The sequence below is a fragment of the Notamacropus eugenii genome, chromosome 2 (assembly GCF_028372415.1).
Source record: "Notamacropus eugenii isolate mMacEug1 chromosome 2, mMacEug1.pri_v2, whole genome shotgun sequence".
Classification (NCBI taxonomy): domain Eukaryota; kingdom Metazoa; phylum Chordata; class Mammalia; order Diprotodontia; family Macropodidae; genus Notamacropus; species Notamacropus eugenii.
Genome location: NC_092873.1, coordinates 114,981,996 through 115,004,387, shown reverse-complemented (window position 1 = coordinate 115,004,387; position 22,392 = coordinate 114,981,996). Strand labels below are relative to the sequence as shown.

The 22,392-nt window shown below is 35.1% G+C and overlaps 1 protein-coding gene across 3 annotated transcripts in view; it reads left to right on the top strand.

Annotated features, from left to right (window-relative positions):
* LOC140526297 (cysteine-rich secretory protein 3-like) overlaps positions 1-21,392 on the top strand; it is a 56,900-nt gene extending 35,508 nt beyond the window's left edge. For 2 of the 3 annotated variants that reach the window (XM_072642424.1, XM_072642422.1), the window contains exons 6-9: positions 4,513-4,655; positions 8,345-8,439; positions 19,866-19,954; positions 20,646-20,849. In XM_072642424.1, the coding sequence (XP_072498525.1) occupies positions 4,513-4,655; positions 8,345-8,439; positions 19,866-19,954; positions 20,646-20,773 (455 nt within the window). In that variant the 3' untranslated portion in view covers positions 20,774-20,849. Of the gene's footprint in view, positions 1-4,512; positions 4,656-8,344; positions 8,440-19,865; positions 19,955-20,645 lie in introns of all 3 variants that reach the window. The other variant, XM_072642423.1, reaches the window with a different exon arrangement.
* The last annotated feature ends 1,000 nt before the right edge of the window (positions 21,393-22,392 follow it).

Genomic DNA, 22,392 nt, shown 5'->3' with positions numbered 1-22,392 from the left:
ACACACACACACACATACACACACACACACACACACACACACCAAATGTATACACACATAAATATATGCATATATTTAATGTGAATATATGCATACATATATGTATATATATATGGATAGATAAGATATGCACACACAAATTACACATACACACACAATCAGTAAAAATCTATTGTCTCTTACCCCCGAGAAGGAAAACAACAAATTTACCATGTATGTATATATGTATATACTTATACACATACATGCATACATACATATATACATATATATGCACACACATATTCTTATTCTGTACTCTGAGTCACTGAACTTTCTATAAGAAAGTTGGCAGCATATCTCATCATTATTCTTCTGAAATTATTGATTGTCATCACATTACTCAAAATTTTTATTTCATTCAAATTTGTTTATTTATATATTATTGTGTTTATGCAAGTTGTTCTCCTGCTCCTGTTCACCTCACTTTGCATTACATAAGTCTTCCTAGACTTCTTTGAAAATACCCCCTTCACCCACAATAATACACCATTACATTTATATACCATAATTTGGTCAGTCATTCTCCAGCTGAAGGGCATCTCCTCACATTCCCAAGATTTATTACCTCAGAAAAAGCATATTTTCAAGCATCTTTAGGATTTGTTTTCCTTAGGACTATTCCATGCCTTAAGTCATCCTTCCCCCCATTTCAATATTCAGAAGATTTCACTAAAAAATAACTTACTCTAGAAGAACTGCAGTCCTGCTGCATAAGGGCAAGTTCAAGTTGAGTCAACTGCAGCTGGGAAAGATAAAAGGCAGAGGAGAGGAGGGAGAGAGTTCTAAGCATTAGAGATAGTCAACGTAAAGGCATGGAGTGAAGAAATGACATTAAATGAAGAAATGAGAAGTGTGAGAGGAACAAAAGTAGGCTAGTGGAACTGGAGTATAGATTATATCCAGAGGAGTCAAGTACATGAAGGTTATACATTAGACAACTTTTTTGTTTTGTTTCCAGCTTTAATCAGGGTGACTGCAGGGTGGATTTTTTCCCTTTTTTGACCACAGCAACTCTCAAGGATGGCCCATAAATCATTGGGCTGGGAGATTATTATGAGCCAAGATAGTGGAAATAGAACTCTTCTCAACAAAGTCACAGATTTTTGAAGTTGAAGTTATTTCTCAGGACCCTAACCTCCTTGAGTCCAAGAAATTCTATCCACTTCAGTTCAGCCAAATATGAATGTAACCGTACGAGACTTCAACATGTCTTTTTCCACTGCCAACATCTGGAGTTTTCATGATCCATTCTCAGATTCAAACCTGCATTTTTTCCATCTCTTTGACATTGTCATTCAAAGTAAATATTCTGATGACTTCATTATTTCTAAGACTCTGTGATTCATCTTTATCCCTTACCTTCATAACTTTAGGATTATGTCACTTCTCCTTATTCACATCTTAGATTCAAATATTTATGATGTCCCACTGCTTTGAATTTATACAACATCAAATTTATTTGTCCTTCCCTCTTAATTCTGAAAGGTACTATCTCAGTAACGGGATTTCATTTCTGCTAAGTGAAATATATCAATAGTCTACTAACAGGAATGCCTTCTATATCTCCTTCAAATCTTTTCAATATGTCTTTCATTTGCTGCCAAAGATATATATAATATATATTATATATATACACACACACACACACACACACACACACACACACATATATGGTCAAGCCACTCTTCTACTCCTCAATCTTCAGTGACATAAACAACAATCTAATATAGTTTGCACCACAGGCAAAGTGCGCTGTGAGCTAGCAGGCATTCTGGTATTTCTCTAAGAAACCTTAGAATCAAATCAAAAACACAGTATAAAAAAACAACACATGAACATTAAAACATTACAATGCAATGTAGTGGAGAAAGCATTGAATTTGGAATCAGAGAACCTACAGAATTTACATCAGTGCTGTATGTATCTTTTAGCTGTTGCCTTAAGTTAATCACCAAATCTCTCAGATTTTTACTTCCTTGTCACATTTTTTACACATCAACATCTTTAGTAAGCATTAATATATCATACTTTGTTCAATATTTGACAATTTTGATTTACCATTCTTTGCTACAAAAATGTGGACACAAATATGGGAATACATAGGTTCTTTTCTTGTCTTTTTGACCTCTTTGAGATACAGTGCTAATATGGGAACCAAAGTTATAGAAAGTTTCAGAGGCTTCTTAGGTATAATTACAAATTTCTTTCCAGAACAACTGGACCTGATCACAACATGAAGAGTACAATGGTATATGTTTCTCCTCCCATTTCCTCTGTTATAATTTTCCTTCTTGATATGTTTTTGTTATCTTCAAAAGATGATGTGGGAATTTATATCTTTTTTAAATGCATTGCTATTATTATGGATCACTTGGTGTTTTCCTTATGCTTTTTGATAGTTTATATTTACTTTGACAACTGTCCATTTATATGTTTTGGGTAGTTACTTAGGGGAGAAAAGCTTCTGTTGCTGTATGTGTGTATCATCTTCTTACATATCTTGTATATATAAGAATTTTACTTTAAAAAATTGTGGCAAATTTCTTTTTGGGGGGCTATGGATTTGCTGGGTTTTTTTTTTACAGTGAACTATAACCTTTCTAATTATAATAGTATTTATTTTGTTTGTGATGAAAATGTTCAATTTTATGCAAAAAAATTATTCCTTTAATTTTTCTGAGATAGTTTTCATCCAATGTTTGTCCAACCATTCTTCCTTTGGCAATAATTGTGAAAATTATCTTCTTTACTTCTCCTCTATGTTCTTATATGAAATTATCTTTTATATTGTCATATGTTCAGTTTTGGGTTATTTCTGTTTATCACTTGATATAATGGTCTAAACTGAATTTCTTCAAGAATGCTTTCATATTATCCCAGCAGTTTTTGTCTAATAGGGAGACTTTGACCAGACATTTGGTGACTTAGATTGTTTGAATAATTTGCTACTATATTATTTTACCTCTGGGTTTGATCCCTTTGAATTTGAAGATATCTGGGTTGCCAACATTAATTATATGTAGACAAGGTTAGATGATCATCCCACACTGATTTCTTTTTACTGAATATCTATTTTTTAAATTCATTTTCACCTCAGGTTCTAAGGTATTCAAAAGAGTTTGACCAAATTTTCACATTAATTACTAAAACTATATCATCTCTCTTATTAAATACTGGCTCTGAAAACCAACCTCAAATTATATTATTAATAGAAATATTAATAATTTAATAAATCAGAAAAACTTTTCTCTCAAAATTTTTGCTCACTTTTCACTGCCTATCCCTCCTGATCTCTAACACTCTCTTCTTAGATATAGAGGGAGATAGTTTTATCTATACATATAAACATGCATACATATATATACATATATATACACATACATACACACACATATATAGGTCTATCTATATTTAGCTATAGATCTAGATTTTTAAAAAATCTACATAAACATTTAGATCTTAAGATAGATCTAAATATATTTTATATAGATATCAATCAATCAATAAACATCAATTAAATGCCTACTATATGCCAGGCATTGTGCTAAGTGCTGGGGGTACAAAAAGAGGGAAAAGAGAGTCTTGCCATCAATGAACTTATAGTCTGATAGGAGAGAAAATGCACAAACAGATGTATAGAAAGCAAGCTATATGCACGATAAATAGAAAACAATTAACAGAGGGAAGGCACTGGAAATAAGAAGGGTTGGAGAAGGCTTCCCGTTGAAGATTACATTTCATTTGGAAAGTGAGGGAAGTTGTCTTCTAAAAGTTAATATATAATAAAAATGCAGTACATGCAATGTATGTATATATCACATATACAGTATACATACATGTGTATATATATATAAATATATATGCGTGTGGTGTGTGTGTGTGTGTGTGTATATATACATATATATATAGAGAGAGAGAGAGAGAGAGAAAGAGAGACAAACAGACAGACAGAAAGACAGACAGAGAGACAGACAGATAGAAAGAGACATGATAGCAAAGCCATTCCAATATCCAATCTCTTAGGCTTGAATACTCAATGATATTGCTTGTACTTTTAGCAGTATATTAACAGCATATTTACAAAATATTCATTGTGAGAAAAATCATAGCTCTGGTCTTTTCTACTCATCATTATAATTGCTGTTTTCAAGACAATACAATCCCACTTTTCAGTTTTCTGGAGATATCAATCACAATCTCTTTTTCCCAGATTTTTTCATGTTTCTCATCACTATGAAAGTGAAACATTTCTCAAAATATCAATTCTCCTCATCTTATTTCTTTCTATTCTTCTCTTTCACCCTACAACTTAAAAAGAAATCATTTCTCCAAAAAAAAATTAAAATTTCGATACCTTAAGACTTTGTTGCCTCAAAGATATGGGGAAATAATCTATATTTATTGAAGAGGCTATTCAAACTGTGTTACAAATATTATTTTGCCATCATAAATGGTTCACTTTCTTCTCAGGGAGACTATGTGGTGAAAATCTCTTCATGTCATCTGCCCCACTCCCATGGACAAAAGCTATTGAAGCTTGGCATGATGAATATAAACATTTTGAATTTGGAAAAGGATCAACTTCAGATCAAGCAGTTGGACATTATACCCAGGTAAAGAACAGAAATCATTTGGAAAATTGATTATTTTCAGTTGTCTACAATAGTATAGTACAACAAATTCTAAAGACTTAAGTTTGAACCTTGCCTCTACCATTTACTTTCTATATGACCCTAGATGAGTCAATTAACATCTCTGGGCCTTAGTTTCCTCACTTATAAAAATGAAAGGATTGAATTAGATAAGTTTTAAGTTTATACTTCCAGATATAAATCTCTCAACTTAATCAAGTTTATTGAATTTTTCTTTCTTTTTTACATCATTTTTGAAACTATCACAGTCATTTTTCATAATGAGAATAATGTAAGCCTTATACACTTTTGTCAGACCTATTAATGTAAAGTTTGTTAACCTCATCTTAAAATGTAATATGTGATGATCTCCTCCCCCCAAAAATATTTTTACTGAGATCATAAAATTTAGTTCCTTATTTTTAACAACTGAAATTGTTTCATTCATAAAAACATAGGGTCTCCCTTCTTTGGAGAGGTAATAAACTTTGGTTATGAAAAAAACTCCATGTAATACCAGTTTCAGTTTATCTGTTAGTTATCTGTCAACTAATTTATATGTATATATCTGACATATCACACACACAGGTGTGTGTGTATGACAATTGCTGAGTAGGGGAAGAGGGAGGGATCTGTTTAGTAATAAAGGTCATGGAAACAAAATATACAAATAAAGCATTTTTTAAAAGATTCACTATTAACTGTGGAGAGAGTAATTCTGATTGAGTGTTTCTATTGGAGATTTGATTTTGAGATATCAGATTGAGTGGAAGATGAGTAATTGACAGAACTAAAATGTAGGTTGTTTTTTAACTTAAGTTTTTAAGAACAGAGTTGGAGTAATAGCTTGAGGGGATTGGAATTATCAAAGGAAGATTCCTAAGGATGAAATAAATATTCAATATTTATACATGAATTAGATGAAGAACTAGTTGAAAGAGATACAAAGTAAGAAAATGATTGTAATTCCCAGGCAATATTCACAGCACCAAGGCCAACTATGAATATACCAGCATGGTTCTGAATCACAAAGTATAACAGACTTTTCATGTAGAAGGCAAAAGATAAACATTTATTTAGACACCAGAAAGTCAAATCACAATACCAGAAAGCCAAATCTATCACAGTAATCAATAAGTTAATACTCATTAGCTCTGCTCAGGACAAAGGCATTTCCAAGCCTTTTCTCCCCATCCCTGCCTCTAGGGCCTTCCCACAAACAAACACTCTTAAGCCTAGCTATGCCTGTTTGCCTGCATCCTTCCCAATTCTGACCAGCGTAACCAACTTTCTCTCAGCTCTGCTCCATTACTGTTTCACCCATTCAGCAAGTTCTTCCCACCCTATGTGACTTAAGCTTCCATGTGATTTAAGCAGGTCACATGGGCCTATTAATGAATGGGAAAGATCTTACCATTTAAATTACTATTACATTCAGCCCCAAGATCTTTTGTATCCATTACATAGGTTGGTGGGGCAACTGTTATCAAGAGAATTACAATAAGGATAACAGAAAATAAGCATATACAACAATATCGTAGACAACTGTGTCAACAGACCTTTACAACACTATAACAGGGATCACAAAAAATTAGCACATAAAACAATATCTTAGGATAGGGCTTGAGCACAAGAACACCATCATTCCCCCCTCAAATGAATGATGCCCAAAATCTTGGAGTAAGGGGTGAAAGTCCCTTATTCCATAGTTACTTCTTGCTGATTTTGGATATAGAACTGTCCCTGCCCCAAGAGTTCCTATTCAAGGTGTCAGCTCTTTAGCTGGCATATGGAGCTTGGTCCAGGGGTGACTTATCACTGTCATGGACAAGAGGTAACATCCAGCTTAATCAATCAGGCATCTACAGGTGGAGAGTACTAAGCCTGCAGAAAACAAATCTAGCAAAGAAGTTTAACATACAAAAAACCAAAAAGAAATGAGGAGACAGTAACCAGAAGCAGGGTAGATATAGGGTCAGTCATACTTCTGAAGTCCATGAACCCACTATTAAGGCCTCATTCAGAGTAGAGTATATGAGTTAAGGGTACAATTTGTTAAACATCTTCTCCTGAATAAACAACAGTTACTGTATTATCCTTCCCATGTGCTATAATTTCCGCAGCCTTTGGAACATTGTCTGGCTTCCATTTTACCCATACATTAGCTCCCAATTTTATTCTATCAGTAGAACCCAATCCTTCAGTTCTTCTGCTAGTTATTTCACAAGGAAGGCCAGTTTCCACTAGGGGTATTGTTTCACAAGGAATAATAATCCCTTGAACTATTTTATCATTTTTACAAAACTGTATGAATACTTGCCCTAAATTTTTGGATGTCACAATTTCTCCTTGATAATTAGAATCTATCGTTCCCGTCAATACATTTGCTAATTAGCAATTTGTTGCTAATCCTGATTTAGGTAATGTCTATCGAAAATGATATTTAGGGATTTTCATACATATTCCAATAGAGATTTTTCTTATTTCTTTTCTATCCAACCTAAAGTTCACTAAACAATGTAAATCATATCCTGCCAAAACAGATGTCCCTGGATACAGTGCTGGGACATTTGACCTTACAATCCAATACTCAACATTTGGGATCTTATGTGCTTGTTGTATTCTAATTTGCAGATTTGAGATCATCATTCTGGCTAGAGGAATATTTCTCCCAATGGTCTATTAACTGTCCAGAATGTCCATCTGTAAATTTTTTCAGGGATCCACTGTAGAGAAATGAGAGCTTTCTTTTCTTCTTTTTTTTTCAGAATATCTTTAGTTTTCTAGAATGTTTTCTTTACAAGTCATATAAATCAGTTTGAGATAAGTTTTACATGATTAAGTGCTTATGTACTGATAACTGTGGTATTATTGTGTCCACTGTAAATAAAAAAGATGATGTGAGCAGGATGAATATTTTCTCCCTAGAATTTTTATGCCTCTTAGTAACTTTTTAAAGATCAGTGATACATTTTTCAGCTATTCTAGTAGTCCTAGTGAAAGGTCACTTTGGATCTCTTTGTGAATGCGGACACCTACAATAATGTTTGAACATACCTCTAGTCGAAGGTTTTCAGAGGAATTTTCAGATTTCTTCACCAAAGGTGATGGATTGATTTTTAGTAAATCCTGAATTTCCTCTCTCCTTGAGGATTTCTTTTTGAGGTAGAATTTCCCTCTCATCATGGAAACTCACTTTTCTTTTTCTCTTTTCTTTATTAATTTTGCACTATAGAAAAACTTTGCAATCACTTTACAACACAGTACCAAGAAGAATTTTCTAAAATGGTATTTGTTAAAAAATAAAATGATCTGAAATAAGTTTATTTAAAACCAGTCTAGTAATTAAGTCTAGGGATTGAAGCTCAATGAAATTTTTTTAGTTAGCAAAATTCAATAACAAATACATTTAATAACTACAAGTATTAAATGGAAGGTAAAATAGTCTAATGGGGAAGCTTCATATAGCAAACTTTTCTGATAGGGATTTGTTATCCAAGATCCATAAAAATGGATATAAATGTGGATATATTTCAATTATGAACTGATTTCTCTCCTCTTTTTTTGCTGCCTTTAATAATTATGGATTCTTGCAATCTGGAAACATTATTTGGCATGGGAGAGTTCATACTTATAAAATATTTTTATGTAATTTGTTTTTTACGTTCTAGGTGATGTGGTATTCAACTTATGAGGTTGGATGTGGATGTGCTCAATGTCCTAAGGCTTCTTACAAATACTTTTATGTTTGCCATTACTGCCCTACGTAAGTAAAAACAATAACATTTGAAGAAAAAAGTAACATTAACTTGAGTTGTAACAAATGAGAGGAAAGTACCCATAAGTATAGAAATGAACTTTAGAAAAATTTCAAAAGGTTCCAATTTAACTCTTTTGAATGGTAACTCTTTTTCATATGAATGAAACAATATAGTATATTAGAAAGACACCTGAGTTCTAAGTAAGAAGAAAAGTTCTGATTCCCATCCTAACTCTTTACATGGCCATTGGAACACTACATCACCTCTCAAACTCTCAGTTTCTATATCTATTAAATGGGTCAAGTAACAATGTCATCGTTCACCTCCCTGGGTTGTGATGAAAGTGCCTTGTTAACCGCAAAATAGTATCCAAATATGAGTTATAATCTAGAAGCAATTAGTAAACTAGTATTTATTAAGTGCCTCTGCATGCCGTGTACTGCACTAAGCACTAGGGATACTTCATACTGAGTTTATCAGGGCACTAACTGGAAGTGGATAGCATCTTTCATATGTGCCCTTTGGAATTGTTTTGGGTTATCATTGTGTTGACCAGAGTTACCAAGTCAATCTGATGAGGGCTGGAAGGGGGTGGTGGTGAGACCTCCACAAAAACCAGGGTACCAGGGGCAGGCCACCTGGAAGGAATTCACAGACTCAAGCATTGTTGAAATCAAGGTAAAGATTAATTACGCTTTTCAGCTAGCAAGAGTTCTTAGGGAACCTGTAACCTAAAAGGGGTAGAGGTAAGGTTTATATAGGATAGTCTATAGGAAACATGTCAAATATGCTAACATGGTGATGCAAGGTGGGATTAGGGAGTGGTTAAGGACTGGTCATTCTTAAAGGAACATGCACTTTTAGTATCTACTGTGCAGATTTTTTTACCCAGAGTTCATCTGGAAAAAGTCCAAGGCAGGGCTACGTGGAGGTGTGGTTTTAGGCCTGAAATGTCACTAATTCAACCAGCAGTCAGAGCTGGCTCAGGAATACCAGGCTGCTCTCATCAATGTCTTGTTTGACAAGATAAATGTAAAGGAGTATACGTATGTCTAAGTCTAGGATACATATGATTGGTCAGTGAGTAGCAAATGTCATTATGATCAAGTGCACAGCCTGTTCAGTTAGTACACAGCTGGTTCAGACTAATAAATTCTACAGGTGCAGCTGGTTGCTGTAGCAGGAAGAGAGAAAGCTGTTGTTGCTGGGACAGGCTGTCCTTGGGCTGGGGAGAAACGGCCTAGGAGAGTGTTTTGAGGCTAAGGAGAAATGTGACTTTTAAAGAGAAATGTGATTTTAGAATTGGGGTCCAAACACATGCACCCAATCACTCCATCAAAGCAAATAATCAATCAATAAACATCGATTAAAAGACTAATATGTGCCAAGCACTATGTTGAGTAGTGCTATGGATACAAAGAAAGAGACAAAACAGTCATCAAAATTAAGAAGGATTGAGGAAGTTTTCCTGTAGCAGGAATGATTTTATGTGGGACTTAAAGCAATCAAAGAAAAGGAGGAAGAGTATTCCAGGCGCAGGAGATGGTCAGAAAAAAATGTCCAGAGTCAAAAGATAGTCTTGTTTATGGAATAACGAGGAGCCCAGCATCACTGTATCAAAAAGTATACACTGGGGAGAAGAGGTGTAAGGCAATTAGAAAGGCCAGAGGGTACTGGATTATGAAGGGCTTTGAATATCAAACAAAGCACTCTGTATTTGCTCCTGGAGGCAACAGAAAGCTACTGGCATTCATTGAGTTGGAGAAGGGGATAATATGTGCTTTAAGAAAATCGCTTTAGTAGTTTAACAGAGAATTTAGACCTCCCCTTTCCTAATTTCCCTACTATTTTAGAGAGCAACATCATCATCCCATAGTCCCTCAGGTTTTCAAACTAGGAGCCATAATGGATTCTTCACTATCAAACATCCTTATACCCAAATTGTTGCCAAGGACAGTAGATTTCATCTTTGCAACATGTCTCAAATACCACCCCATACCCACTCTTCTCTTCTCTGACACAACCACCATTCTTGTGCAGACCCTCATCACTTTATGTGTAGATTATTGCTATATCCTGCTGGTGGGTCTGCTTGCCTCAAGTCTCTCCCCATTTTAATACATTTTTCCTTCAGTCACTAGAGTGATTCTTCTAAAATGCATGCCCAATAATGTCACTCCTCATTCAGTAATCTCCAATGGCTTCTGATTGCTTCCAGGAGCAAATACAAAATGATCTGCTTGGTATCCAAAGTCCTTTATAACATAGCCTCTTCTTACCTTTCTAGTCTTCTAACATTTTACTTTCCAATATATACTCTTTTACTCAGTCACTGGTCTTCTGGTTGTTCCTCAAAGAAGACACAACATCTCTCATCTCTGGGCATTTTCTCGGGCTGCCCCCTCATGGCTAGAATGCTCTCCCTCCTCCACTCCAACTACTGATCTCATTGGCCTCCTTTAAATCCCAATTAAAATCCCACCTTTTACAGGAAGGTTCCCCAAATCCCTCTTAATTCTGATGTTTTCCCTCTTTTAATCATTTCTTATTTATCATGTCCACTATTTGCTTTATATCTGCATGTTGATTTCCCCTCTAGATTGTAACATCCTTGAGGGCAGGGGTTGTCTTTTGCCTCTTTTTGTATCCCCTACATTTAGCACAACACCTGGCACAAAGTGGGTATTTAATAAATATTTATTGAATGAATAAATGAATGATAGGGAAGAGACAAGCATATTTGTAGGCAATAGGAAATGAGCCAATAGAGAGGGAGAGATGGAAAATAAAAGAAAGAGAAGAGATGATTACAATACCCATCATATATTGGAAGAGATAGGATAGAATGGAGTCACTTGATAAAATAGAAGCTAGCCTTGGCAAGGAATAAGGCATCCTCATCATGTGAGATGGGAGTAAAGGAGGAGACAGTGGTAGAAGGCACCTGAGTGATAAAAGATAAGGAAGAGGAATGAGGAAGTTCATTATGAATGAACTCAGTTTTTTACTGTAAAATATGAGGCCACATCTTCAGCTTAAGAGGGTAGAGGGGAGAGGGAGACTTGGAAGTTTTGAGGAGAAGTGAAAATGTTTGGAAGAGCCACTGTGGAGAGTGGGATCATGAATTGATAAGAGAGCTACAGTATGATTGTCTAGCAGCTACTCTGACTACTGACCTACGTGGCTTTCTTTAAATCCCACCTAAAATCATACCTTCCTCCAAAAACAAAAAACCTTCCTCCATCCCTCTTAATTCCAGTCATTTTCCTCTGTTAATTCTTTCCTATTTGTCCTGTATATATTACTTTCTTTGTATCTGTTTGCAAGTTATCTCTCCCATTAGATTATAATCTCCTTGAGGGCAGAGACTGCCTTAGCACAGTGAGTCTTACATTTTAGGTGTTTAATAAAGGTTTATTGAATGATTGCTTGTTTGACTTTGTAACCCTAATCAACACAATGATGACCCACTACAATTCCAAAAGACACATAATAAAAAATGCTATCTACCTTCAGTTAGTAAACCGATAAAGTCAATATGCAAACTGAATATATATTTTTCTCTTTATTTTTCTTGCTTTTTTTTCAGAAGTTGAATTAATGCTGAAATTTGTTTTGCATAACTTTATATGTGTAATTAGTTTTGTATTTCTTGCATTCTTGGGTGGCTGAGAGAGGGAGAGAATTTGGAGCTGAAGATAAATTTAAATTAAATTAATTAAAAAGAGCAATAGGGAAGCTAAGAAGAGGGAAAAGTTTGAAGGGAAAGATATCCAGTTCATTTTGGGACATGCTGATTTTAATGTTTTGGGGACATCCATTTTGAGATCTCTAATAGGCCCTTAGGGGCAGTTAAGTGGTACAGTGGATCGCATGCCAGGCGTAGAGTCAAGAAGACATCTTCCTGAGTTCAAATCTGGCCTCAGACACTTACTAGCTATGTAACCCTGGGCAAATCACTCAACATTATTTGCCTCAGTTTCTCATCTGTAAAATGAGCTGAAGAAGGAAATGACAAACTACTTTGACTCTCTGCCAAGAAAACCCCAAATAGAGTCACAGAGTCAACAGACATGCCTGAAATCATGAACAGCAATAGATGCTTAGAGATGTGAGAATGGAGACTGGGAGAAACATTAGGGCTGGACAAGCAGATCATAGAGTTGTCAAAATAGCTATAACCATTGGAATCATGGAAGTTGGTAAGATCACCAAGAAAAATAATAGAGAGGAATAAGAAAAGAGGGCCCAGGATGGAGCCTTGGGAGACATTATCAGATGTGACTTAGATGAAGGAAGGATTAACAAAGGAGACAGAAAAAGAGCAATCAGAACTGAAAGACAGCAATGTCATGAAAACCTAGAAAAAACCCATTATGAAGGAAAAGAGGGAGATCGATAGTGTCAGAGGCCACTAGGAGGTCAAGAAAGATGAGGACTGAAAAAAGGCAATAAGATTTGGAAAGTAAGAAATCATTAGATATCTTGGAACAGAATATTTTTGTTGAATGCTAAGACTGAAAGCCTTAAAATAGTTTAAGAAGAGAGTGAAGGAAATGGAAGTGGAAACACCAATTGTAGACAATATTTTCAAGGAGGTTAGACCAAACAAAAGAGAAAACATATAGGATGATAAGTAGTGAAGATGAATGAGTCAAGTGAGAGTGGAAGAGACATGGGCATATTTGTGGAAAATGGGGAAGCAATCTGTAGATGGGGAGAGATTGAAGATTAATAGGAGAGTAGGAATAAAAGACAGTCAGTTTGCAATAGGATATAAGATGGAATGCGATCAGTTATGTCTATAGAGGATCGTCTTGACAAGGAGAAAAGAATTCTCTCCATTTGAAAAAAATACATGAAGGAGATAATGGTAGAAGACATTTGACTGAAGTGACATGAACAATGGAAGGGAAAGGATGAATGACCACAAAATGTTTTCAATGAAATACAAGGCAAGGTTTTCAACTGAGAAGGTAGGAAGGAGAATAATTGTGGAAGTTTTAAGGAACGAGGTAAAGGTTTGAAAAATGAAAACTTCCAGAAATATTATAGTCAAATTCCATAGCTCCCAGGTCAAAAAGAAAATACTGCCAGCAGTCAGGAAGAAACAAGGTCATCAGCCTCACTTTCTTGTCCTTGCCCAAAGGAATGTAAATTTGATTGCTTAAACTTCACAAGATAATATGGGATTTATGGGCTAGATATACTTCTTAGGAACTGTGCCTTAAATCCAAATCACTCTGGCTCTCATTGACTGGCTAACTTGTAACTCAGGAGAACTTCCTCATTATTAGGTGAGTTAAAAGGAATATAGGTATATATACATACATATATATATATATATATATATATATATATATATATATATATATATATATATATATATACATACACACACAGAGAAATATAGGTGTGAGTTGAATATAAAGGGATGATATCTAAAAAAATGAAATTAAAATGTAAGAAAGAGGAGTGCACTGGGAGAAAGGGAAAGGGATAGGTAGAATAGGGTAAATTATCTTACATAAAAGAGGCCAGAAAAAACTTCTACAGTGGAAGAGAAGCTAGGAGAAATGTCAGGGAAAACTTGAATCAGAATTGACTCAAAGATGGAACAACATGCACACACACACACACACACACACATTCACACACACACACACTCAATTGGGTATAGAAATCTATCATAACTTAAAGGCAAGTAAGAGGGGATGGAGATAAGAGAAGGGGAAACAGGTGATAGGAGGGAATGCAGATTAAGGGAGGTGGTAGTCAGAAGAAAACACTTTTTTTTTCTTTTTTTTAATATATATTTTATTTTCCCCCAATTACACATAAAAACAATTTCAACATTTTTGAAAATTTTGAGTTCCAAATTGGATCCCTTCTCTCTCTTTCTCTCCCATCCCCCTTCCCTGAGATAGTAGATAGTCATATATAGGCTAAACATGGTAAATCATGTAGAATGTTTCCATTTTAGTCATTTTGTGCAAGGAGACTTGAATAAAAGAAAAAGAAAGAAAGTGAAAAATAGCATGCTTGAGTCTGTATGCAAATAATATCATTTCTTTTTCTAGAGACAGATAATATGCTCCATCATTAGTCCTTTGGGAATACCTTAAATCATTGTACTGCTGAGAATAGTTAAGTCATTCACAATTCTTCATTGTACATTATTGCTGTTACCATATACAACATTTTTCTAGTATGGTTCACTTTACAATATGCCAGTTCATGCAAGTCTTTCCAGGTTTTTTTCTGAAGTATTCCTGCTTGTCATTTTAATAGCATATTAATATTCCATTATAATCATGTACCACAGCTAGTTTAGTTATTCCTCAATTGGTGGGTATCCTTTTGATTTCCAATTCTTAACCAACACAAAAAGAGGGGCTATAAATGTTTTTGTAGAAACAGTTCTATTTGTCTTTTTTTTTGGGGGGGGGGGGGAGTGAGAATGTCTTTGGCATATAGACCTAGCAGTGATATTGCTAGATCAAAGGGTATGTACAGTTGCAGAGACCTTTGGCCATAGTTCCAAATTATCCTCCATAATTGTTGGATCAGTTTACAACTACACCAACAGTGCATTAGTGTCTTAGTTTTCTGACATTCCCTCCAGTATCCAACATTTCACCTTTTCATCATGTTAGCCAATCTGATATATCTGAGATGGTACCTCAGAGCTGTTTTAAGATATATCAGATTATGACTATGATTAATGTCTAATCAATACTGTTTTAAATCATTTTTCATGGGACTACAGATAGCTTTGATTTCTTTGTCTGAAAATTACCTCTTCTTATCATAGCAAAACACTTTTGAGGTAGTATGAGGTGAAAAGAGAGAGAATAGAAAATAAGGGGAAATAGGATGGGAAGAAATGCAATTAGCAATCATAACTCAGAAAAAAAATTTGAAGAAGGTTTATCTGATAAAGATCTCATTTCTCAAATGTATAGAGAACTGAGTCAAATGTATAAACATAAGAGCCATCCCCCAATTGATAAGTGATCAAAAGATATGACTAATCAGTTTTCAGATGAAGTAATTAAAACAATCTATGGGAACATGAAGAATAAGCTACAAATCACTATTGATTATAGATATGCAAGTTAAACAGCTCAGAGATACCATCTCATACTTATTAGATTAACTAATAGGACAGAAAAGGAAAATGACAAATTTTGGAGGGGGTGTAGGAAAATTAAAACATTAGTGTACTGTTGGTAAAGTTCTGAACAGATTCAACCATCATGTAAAGCAACTTAGAACAATGGCCAAAAGGCTATAAAACCAAGCACATCCTTTGACCAAGCAATACCACTGTGTTGTATGTATGCAAAAAGAGATTTTGAACAAGAAAAAAGGACCTATATTTACAAATATATACGTGTGTGTGTGTGTGGGTGTGTGTGTGTGTGTATGTAACAGCTCTTTTCTGGTGGCAAAGAATTGGAAAATGAGGAGATGTCCATTAATTGGCTGAATAAGTTGTAGTATATGGCTGTAATGGGATACCATTGTGCAATAACATTTGATGAGCAGAATGCTCTAAGAAAAATCTTCTAAGACTTACATGAATTGATGCAAAGTGAAATGAGTGGAATAAAGAGAATACTCTACACAATAACAGTACTATTGTAAGATGATTAACTCTGAATGACTTAGCTATTCTTACAATACAATGATCCAAGAACTCTGAAGGACTTATGATGAAAATGCTGTCCATCCTGAAAGAAAAAGAATGTACAGTGTGTGAGTACAGTTAGATACCTACTTTTTTTTACTTTGCTTTTCTGGGAGGGAGGTATGAACCTGACTTCAGGTTCAACGTGAACTTTATAACATGACTAATATCAACATGTGTTTTGCATGACTATACATGTTTAATCTATTTCAAATTGCTTGCCTACTCAATGAGAGGTGTGGTGAGGGAAGAGAGAGAGAATTTAAAACTCAAAATTAAAAAAAAATAAATGCTAAAAATCACTTTTCCAAGTAACTGGAAAAAATAAAATACTAAATAAAAGATTAAAAATTAGGTGGTAAATTCAAGCCATATTTTGAAAATACAAATGTTCACGAAACTCCCTGTATTCTATAGCCTGCCGTAGGAATTAAGGTTTGTTAGAACTCATTTTCTTGTTCATGCAGTCACATCCCCCACCTTGTGGGAGATTTTAGATAGAGTGACATGAAATGTTCTATAATGCCACTACGAATTTTTGTAGAGATTGGCATATGTCTTACTAAACTAACCTCTAGAAAATGTGTGGACTCAAGGAATAGTCATTAATGGTTTGATATTGACATCCACAGATATCTGCCATGAATACCCTATGAATGTCTACTGAATTATGTTCATATTTTAGCATTTTTTGTATATAATACATGCTCATCAAATTTTCAGGTAGCACGAAGGTGAGAGAGGTAGTTCATCCTTGGAATGACAGACTAAGGACACAAAAATGTTTTAACAGAATATAGAACATAAGCTAAATTTATTAACTGAATAATAAATAAGGATAAATGTAAAGTTATACACTTGTGTGAAAAAAAATCAGCTTCATGGTACAAGTTGAGTTCGACATGTTTTCACAGCAATTTGTCTAAAAAAGATCATGAGTAGGGGATGGTTAGCTGACTTCAGGTTCAACATGAATCAGCAGTATGTGTGTCAGCCAAGAGTGAATGCCATCTTGGATTGCATTAAAAGTATAACTTTCAAGAATAACGAAGTACTTCAGTATTATCTACTAGTCTCCTCTAAGAATTGTCACCATACTGGTGTATGATCTCATTCATGAAATACTGCAATAGCCTGCTGTTTGTTTCCCTGGCCTCAATCACTTTGCATGCCAGCTTATCCTCCACTCAGTTGTCAGTCATCTTCCTATTGTGCAAATCTGACCATATCATTCACCTGTCCAATAGACTTCAGTGGCTCTGTATCATCCTCAAGGCCAAATATAAAATTGCCTGTTTAGTATTCAAAGTCTTTCATAACCTGCTCCCACCACCACTATTCTAGTCTTCTTACACCTTACAATTCTACATTCACATAGCAGTAGACTATTCCTCAAATAAAACACTCCAGGCATTTTCAGTGACTATTCCATGTTCACTTGAAAGTTCTGCCCCACCATCTCTGTATCTTGGCTTCCTTGGGTTACTATAAGTCTCAACTAAAATCCCATCTTCTACAGTAAGCCTGTATTAATCACGTTTAGTGCTATTTCCTTTCCTCTGCTGATCATTTCCAATTTATGCTGCATATATCCTGTTCACACACAGTGTATGCCACACTGGACCCCTTGAGGGCTCATTGAGATAAGGGGCTATCATTTACCTTTCTTTGTGTCTACGGAATTTGTCATAGCACTTAGTACATGGTAGTTCCTTAATAAGTATTTATTGACTGACTAGACAGATAATATCTGGGCACGTTTGTCAAGTTATAGGCACCACATTTTAGGAAGGATATTGGTAACCTGGCAAATATCCCAAGGAAGGGGACTAGGATGGTGAAGGATTTTTAGCCCATACTAAATGAGGATTGGTTGAAACAACCAGGGTTGTCACTTTGAAGAGATATTTGGGGTACATGATAGCTTATTCAAGTATTTTATAAACTATCATATGGGAAAGGGATCAGACTTATTCTAGTATTCCCTGGATAGTAGTAGGATCAGGCACAATGATTGACAAAAGTAATATATCTACAGTCAACACAAGAAAAAAAATTATCTTAAGTAGCAGTGTTATCCCAAACTAAAATGAGCTGCTTTGGAACATAGTAATCGCCTTCTCAACGGAAAACTTCAAAGGAAGATTTAATTGCACCTCACCAAACATGGTGAAACAGTGGGGATTTTTTTCAGGTATGATTTGTACTGGATACTCAATAAGAACCCTCCAAATTCTGAGGTTTAATAAAAGATATATAGATTCTGCCCTCTTGACTCTTCAGAAGATTTCATTTTATTCTCCAGAACTAAAGAAACTCCTCTGTTGAAAACTGCTATTGAAGTGGAGCCAACTGAGTCTGTAACCATGAATTTCTGGTTATTTTCAAAGAAATTTTGTCACTGCAATGAAAGATGTCACCTTATGAAATACATGCTGCAATGGAATGCGTTATTGCCTTACCTTCATCCCCATTAAGGAAGCATAGTCAAGGAAGTTAATGAGTACATACCGTTTTTATTTTTGATTAGGTCAGGGGTGGGTAATCAGCAGCCTAAAGGCCACATGTGGCCCTCTAGGTCCTCCAGTGTGGCTCTTTGAGCAAATCCAAACTTCACAGGAGAAATCCCCTTCATAAAAGGATTTGTCCTGTAAAACTTGGATTTAGTCAAAAAGCCACACCCAAGAATCTAGAAGGTCACATGTGGCCTCCAGGCTGCAGGTTCCCCACCCCTGACTTAAGTGTTTCCTTGAAATGACTGTTTTCCAAATGTTAAATATTCTCATCATTACAACAGATATTTACTATAAACCAAGTTTGTGTAATACTCACAGTTCAGTGGTCAGGAGAGATACCAAGTTACCGATATATACCAAGATACCCATAGATAAGGTCCCTGTCCTCACTGATCTTAGGGGAAGTACAATACGGACACATAACTATATCTATCTATCTATCTATCTATCAATCTATCTATCTATCTATCTATCTATCTATCAATCTATCTATCTATCTATCTATCTATCTATCTATCATGTGTATGTATATATGTATGTATATACATATACATACATATATACATATCAATTTGAATGATATCTCCAACAATCTAGATGTTAACTCAAACCACCTGATACAAACACATATATACATATAACTGTAGTAGTCAGGAAAAGATTTATTCCATTCTTGATTTCAGAACTAGGGGCTTTGATCTAAATCCCTTTAGCTGCTAGAGAGAAGAAGAAAAACTCTCAGATGGTCCCTAGAAGTCTGAACTCATCAATATGCCACTTCGCCTCTGTGTATCACAGCTTAGTTTACTTTCTCCAATACCCACACCAACAAACTGCCAGCTCAACCACCAGGGTTGAAGGAGGTACTGTGAGAGTGACTTCCGTATGTAGAGAAATCTACCTCTCCAAAACTCCTTTCCTCTCACCCATCCAAGGTTGTCATAGAATATGAATTGGAAAGGTAGAGTCTCTGGTGTCTTGTCCTTTTGGCAGCTTTCATTTTACTCTTTCCCAAAGGGATCAAAGTCAATCCCTTTTCCCAATTCTCTCTGTTCCCTTACTCTTTGCCAAAATTTGGTTACTTTAGAAGTAACTTTTTGGAAAAGTTAATTAAATAGCTGTATAACTGATAACCAATTGTGGCAACATATTGTAAAAGAAAATATTTGAGAACAAGGTCAAAAAATAACTTAAATGTCTTATCTCTTCTTTTATATTCCAGTGGCAATATTCAGCCTAGAGAAAATTCCCCTTATGAAATAGGAACGTCATGTGCCAAGTGCCCAAACTCCTGTAGCAACAAATTATGCAGTAAGTTGGAGGGAATTAATTTACTTAGCATGGGAATTCAAAAATAATTTCAATTTTTTTTTTATTTTTGAGAGGTTATATATCATTTGAAACCACTTAATTATGACCAATCACAGATGGTTCATTTGAACAGTTGACTCAAACTGCTCTAAATGATTTCAGTATTTCAGTTCAGTGTATCTACACCTTGACGATCAAGTTACAATGAAAAATAATGTTATACCATGTGAATTAAGAGACATAGTCAGTTAATTTTCTGGGCATTTTCAAAACTAAAATTCAATAAAGGCAGACTATCAGCTAACATTTATGCATATGATCATGGCCTACAAGAAGATGTCAAATTATCCATGCCTAGTCCACATATTACATGGAAGAAAATCAAATCCCATGTTGTAATAACAACGTTGCCTTGAATTTTGCAAAAGTTAATGTGTTGCTTTAGTCACAATATCAATGCCTTTTATAAGGCATGTACTCTATGCTTGATTCAGCTGAAGGATGGAAATGAAGGGATGTGTGTGGCCCTCTAGTCATGGTTTAGATATTCTGTACCTTACAGCACCAAATGTTCTGCCAAAATTATTTCTCGCTGAATTAGTTATCTGTTACATTATAGTATGGAGTTGGTATAGCTTTTACTGGGAAGGAGAATGAAACTGAAAATTTTTCAATATTTGCTTTATTTCAGCTAATCCATGTCCATATGTTGACGCTTATTCAAACTGCCCTGATTTAAAAAAGCAAGTTACCTGCAATCATCCAACTGTCAAGCAAAGTTGTAAGGCTTCCTGTGAATGCACCAATAAAATCTATTAAACTTCTGATTGGAAATTTGCTTCCATCAGTAGAGATAATTGGAACACAGCAATACCAGCAATGATTATTTGAAAAATTATAACATGCTTACTGTGAATACGTAAGATACTATTTCTAATTAGTTTCAGAAATTAATGTGTCACTTGATCCCGGGCATCAAATCATTTAGGATTTACACATATCCTATTAATGATGTCTTAAACTGACTTGCTGAAATTAAAAAAAAAAAATCAAAACAATTGAAAAACCATCTTTCTTTCCTAGCTTTAAATTCTTATGTTAGTAATGTTAAAAAGAGCATAAACAAGGATAACTTGTTTTTTATGTTTTTTATAATGGTGTTCTTTGCAAAAATCAATGGATTGAAATTGTGTTTACAATTCATCAATATGCATCATTCTAAGTTCCTGAGATCACAACCATCATGGTCCTGAGCTAACTACGAAAACTCTGTTTTCAAAGAACAAAATACAAAAAGAGTTTATTACTCTCTATGCAAGTTGCTTCTCTCCCAGATGAAAAATTAATTCTAATATGCACTTCCACTTTGTCATTATGACCTTTTCTGTAACTTTCCAAATATCAATCAGCTTTTAGAATAAAAGAATTGCAATTACTACATCTGTGTCTGACTTTGTTACAAATGACTCTTGGGTAGTATCTACAATGCCGACAAACCCTAACCATACCTATCAGCACCCATTTCTCAATTTGCTTTATGACTTGACTTGTCAGGAAGGTGCCAATTTCTGAGCAAGCTTTCCTAGTGATGAGAATTGAATTCATACAAGAAGGATCCCTTACGTTGATCTAAGGCCAGTATATAGAAAATAGTCATTGATCAGATCTACTCATTGCTGTACTCTTTTCTGTATCATGCTTCCAAAACAGTTTAGGAGTTAGCAGTCACAAAAGATTCCCAGAAAAACAGATATTCATGACATAACAGTTTGACATACTGCCCTGTTTGAAGCTACAACTTGAGCCACACATAATAACATCAAAGAAGGATTGCCTAGCCATAGCATGGAAAGGATATCCAATAAGGATACTCCAGTATTTAACTTGGATTGACCTGAACCTTCTCTCTATGTAGATGCTTTTCTGGTCAACAGGGCAAACCATGAATGCTCTGGTGTTGTATCTCATGGACCAATTTTATGAGAATTTCTAAAATTTGGCTTATATTTGTTTTCTTATCAACCCTATGTTTCAGAAGTCACATCTTAAACTCCTTCTAAGAGATGGTGGCATCATCTTATGAATACTTAGGCAGCTGCTAGACCCTGTGTCTTGTCATCTCCCCATTCCCAGAACTCTGTGCACACTCTCTACCCACCCACCCCCATCCCCAGAGCATGTATTTTGACTGTTAGAAGTATTTGCCCAAACTACAGCTTTTATTGTCTTCTACTCAAATGTTACCAGTTTTCACCCTCCTACATAGCTTTATTCTAGAGGAGAGTCATTGTGTGTGTTTATCCTTCATTGCTGAAGAAGACCATGCCATCGAAGAAATAATGACATGACTTACACTTGACTTTGTTTTGAGTGAGGGAGAGTCATAGCTAAACCATGAAGCCAGTGAGTTGGAAGTATGCTCAGAAGACAGGATCTAA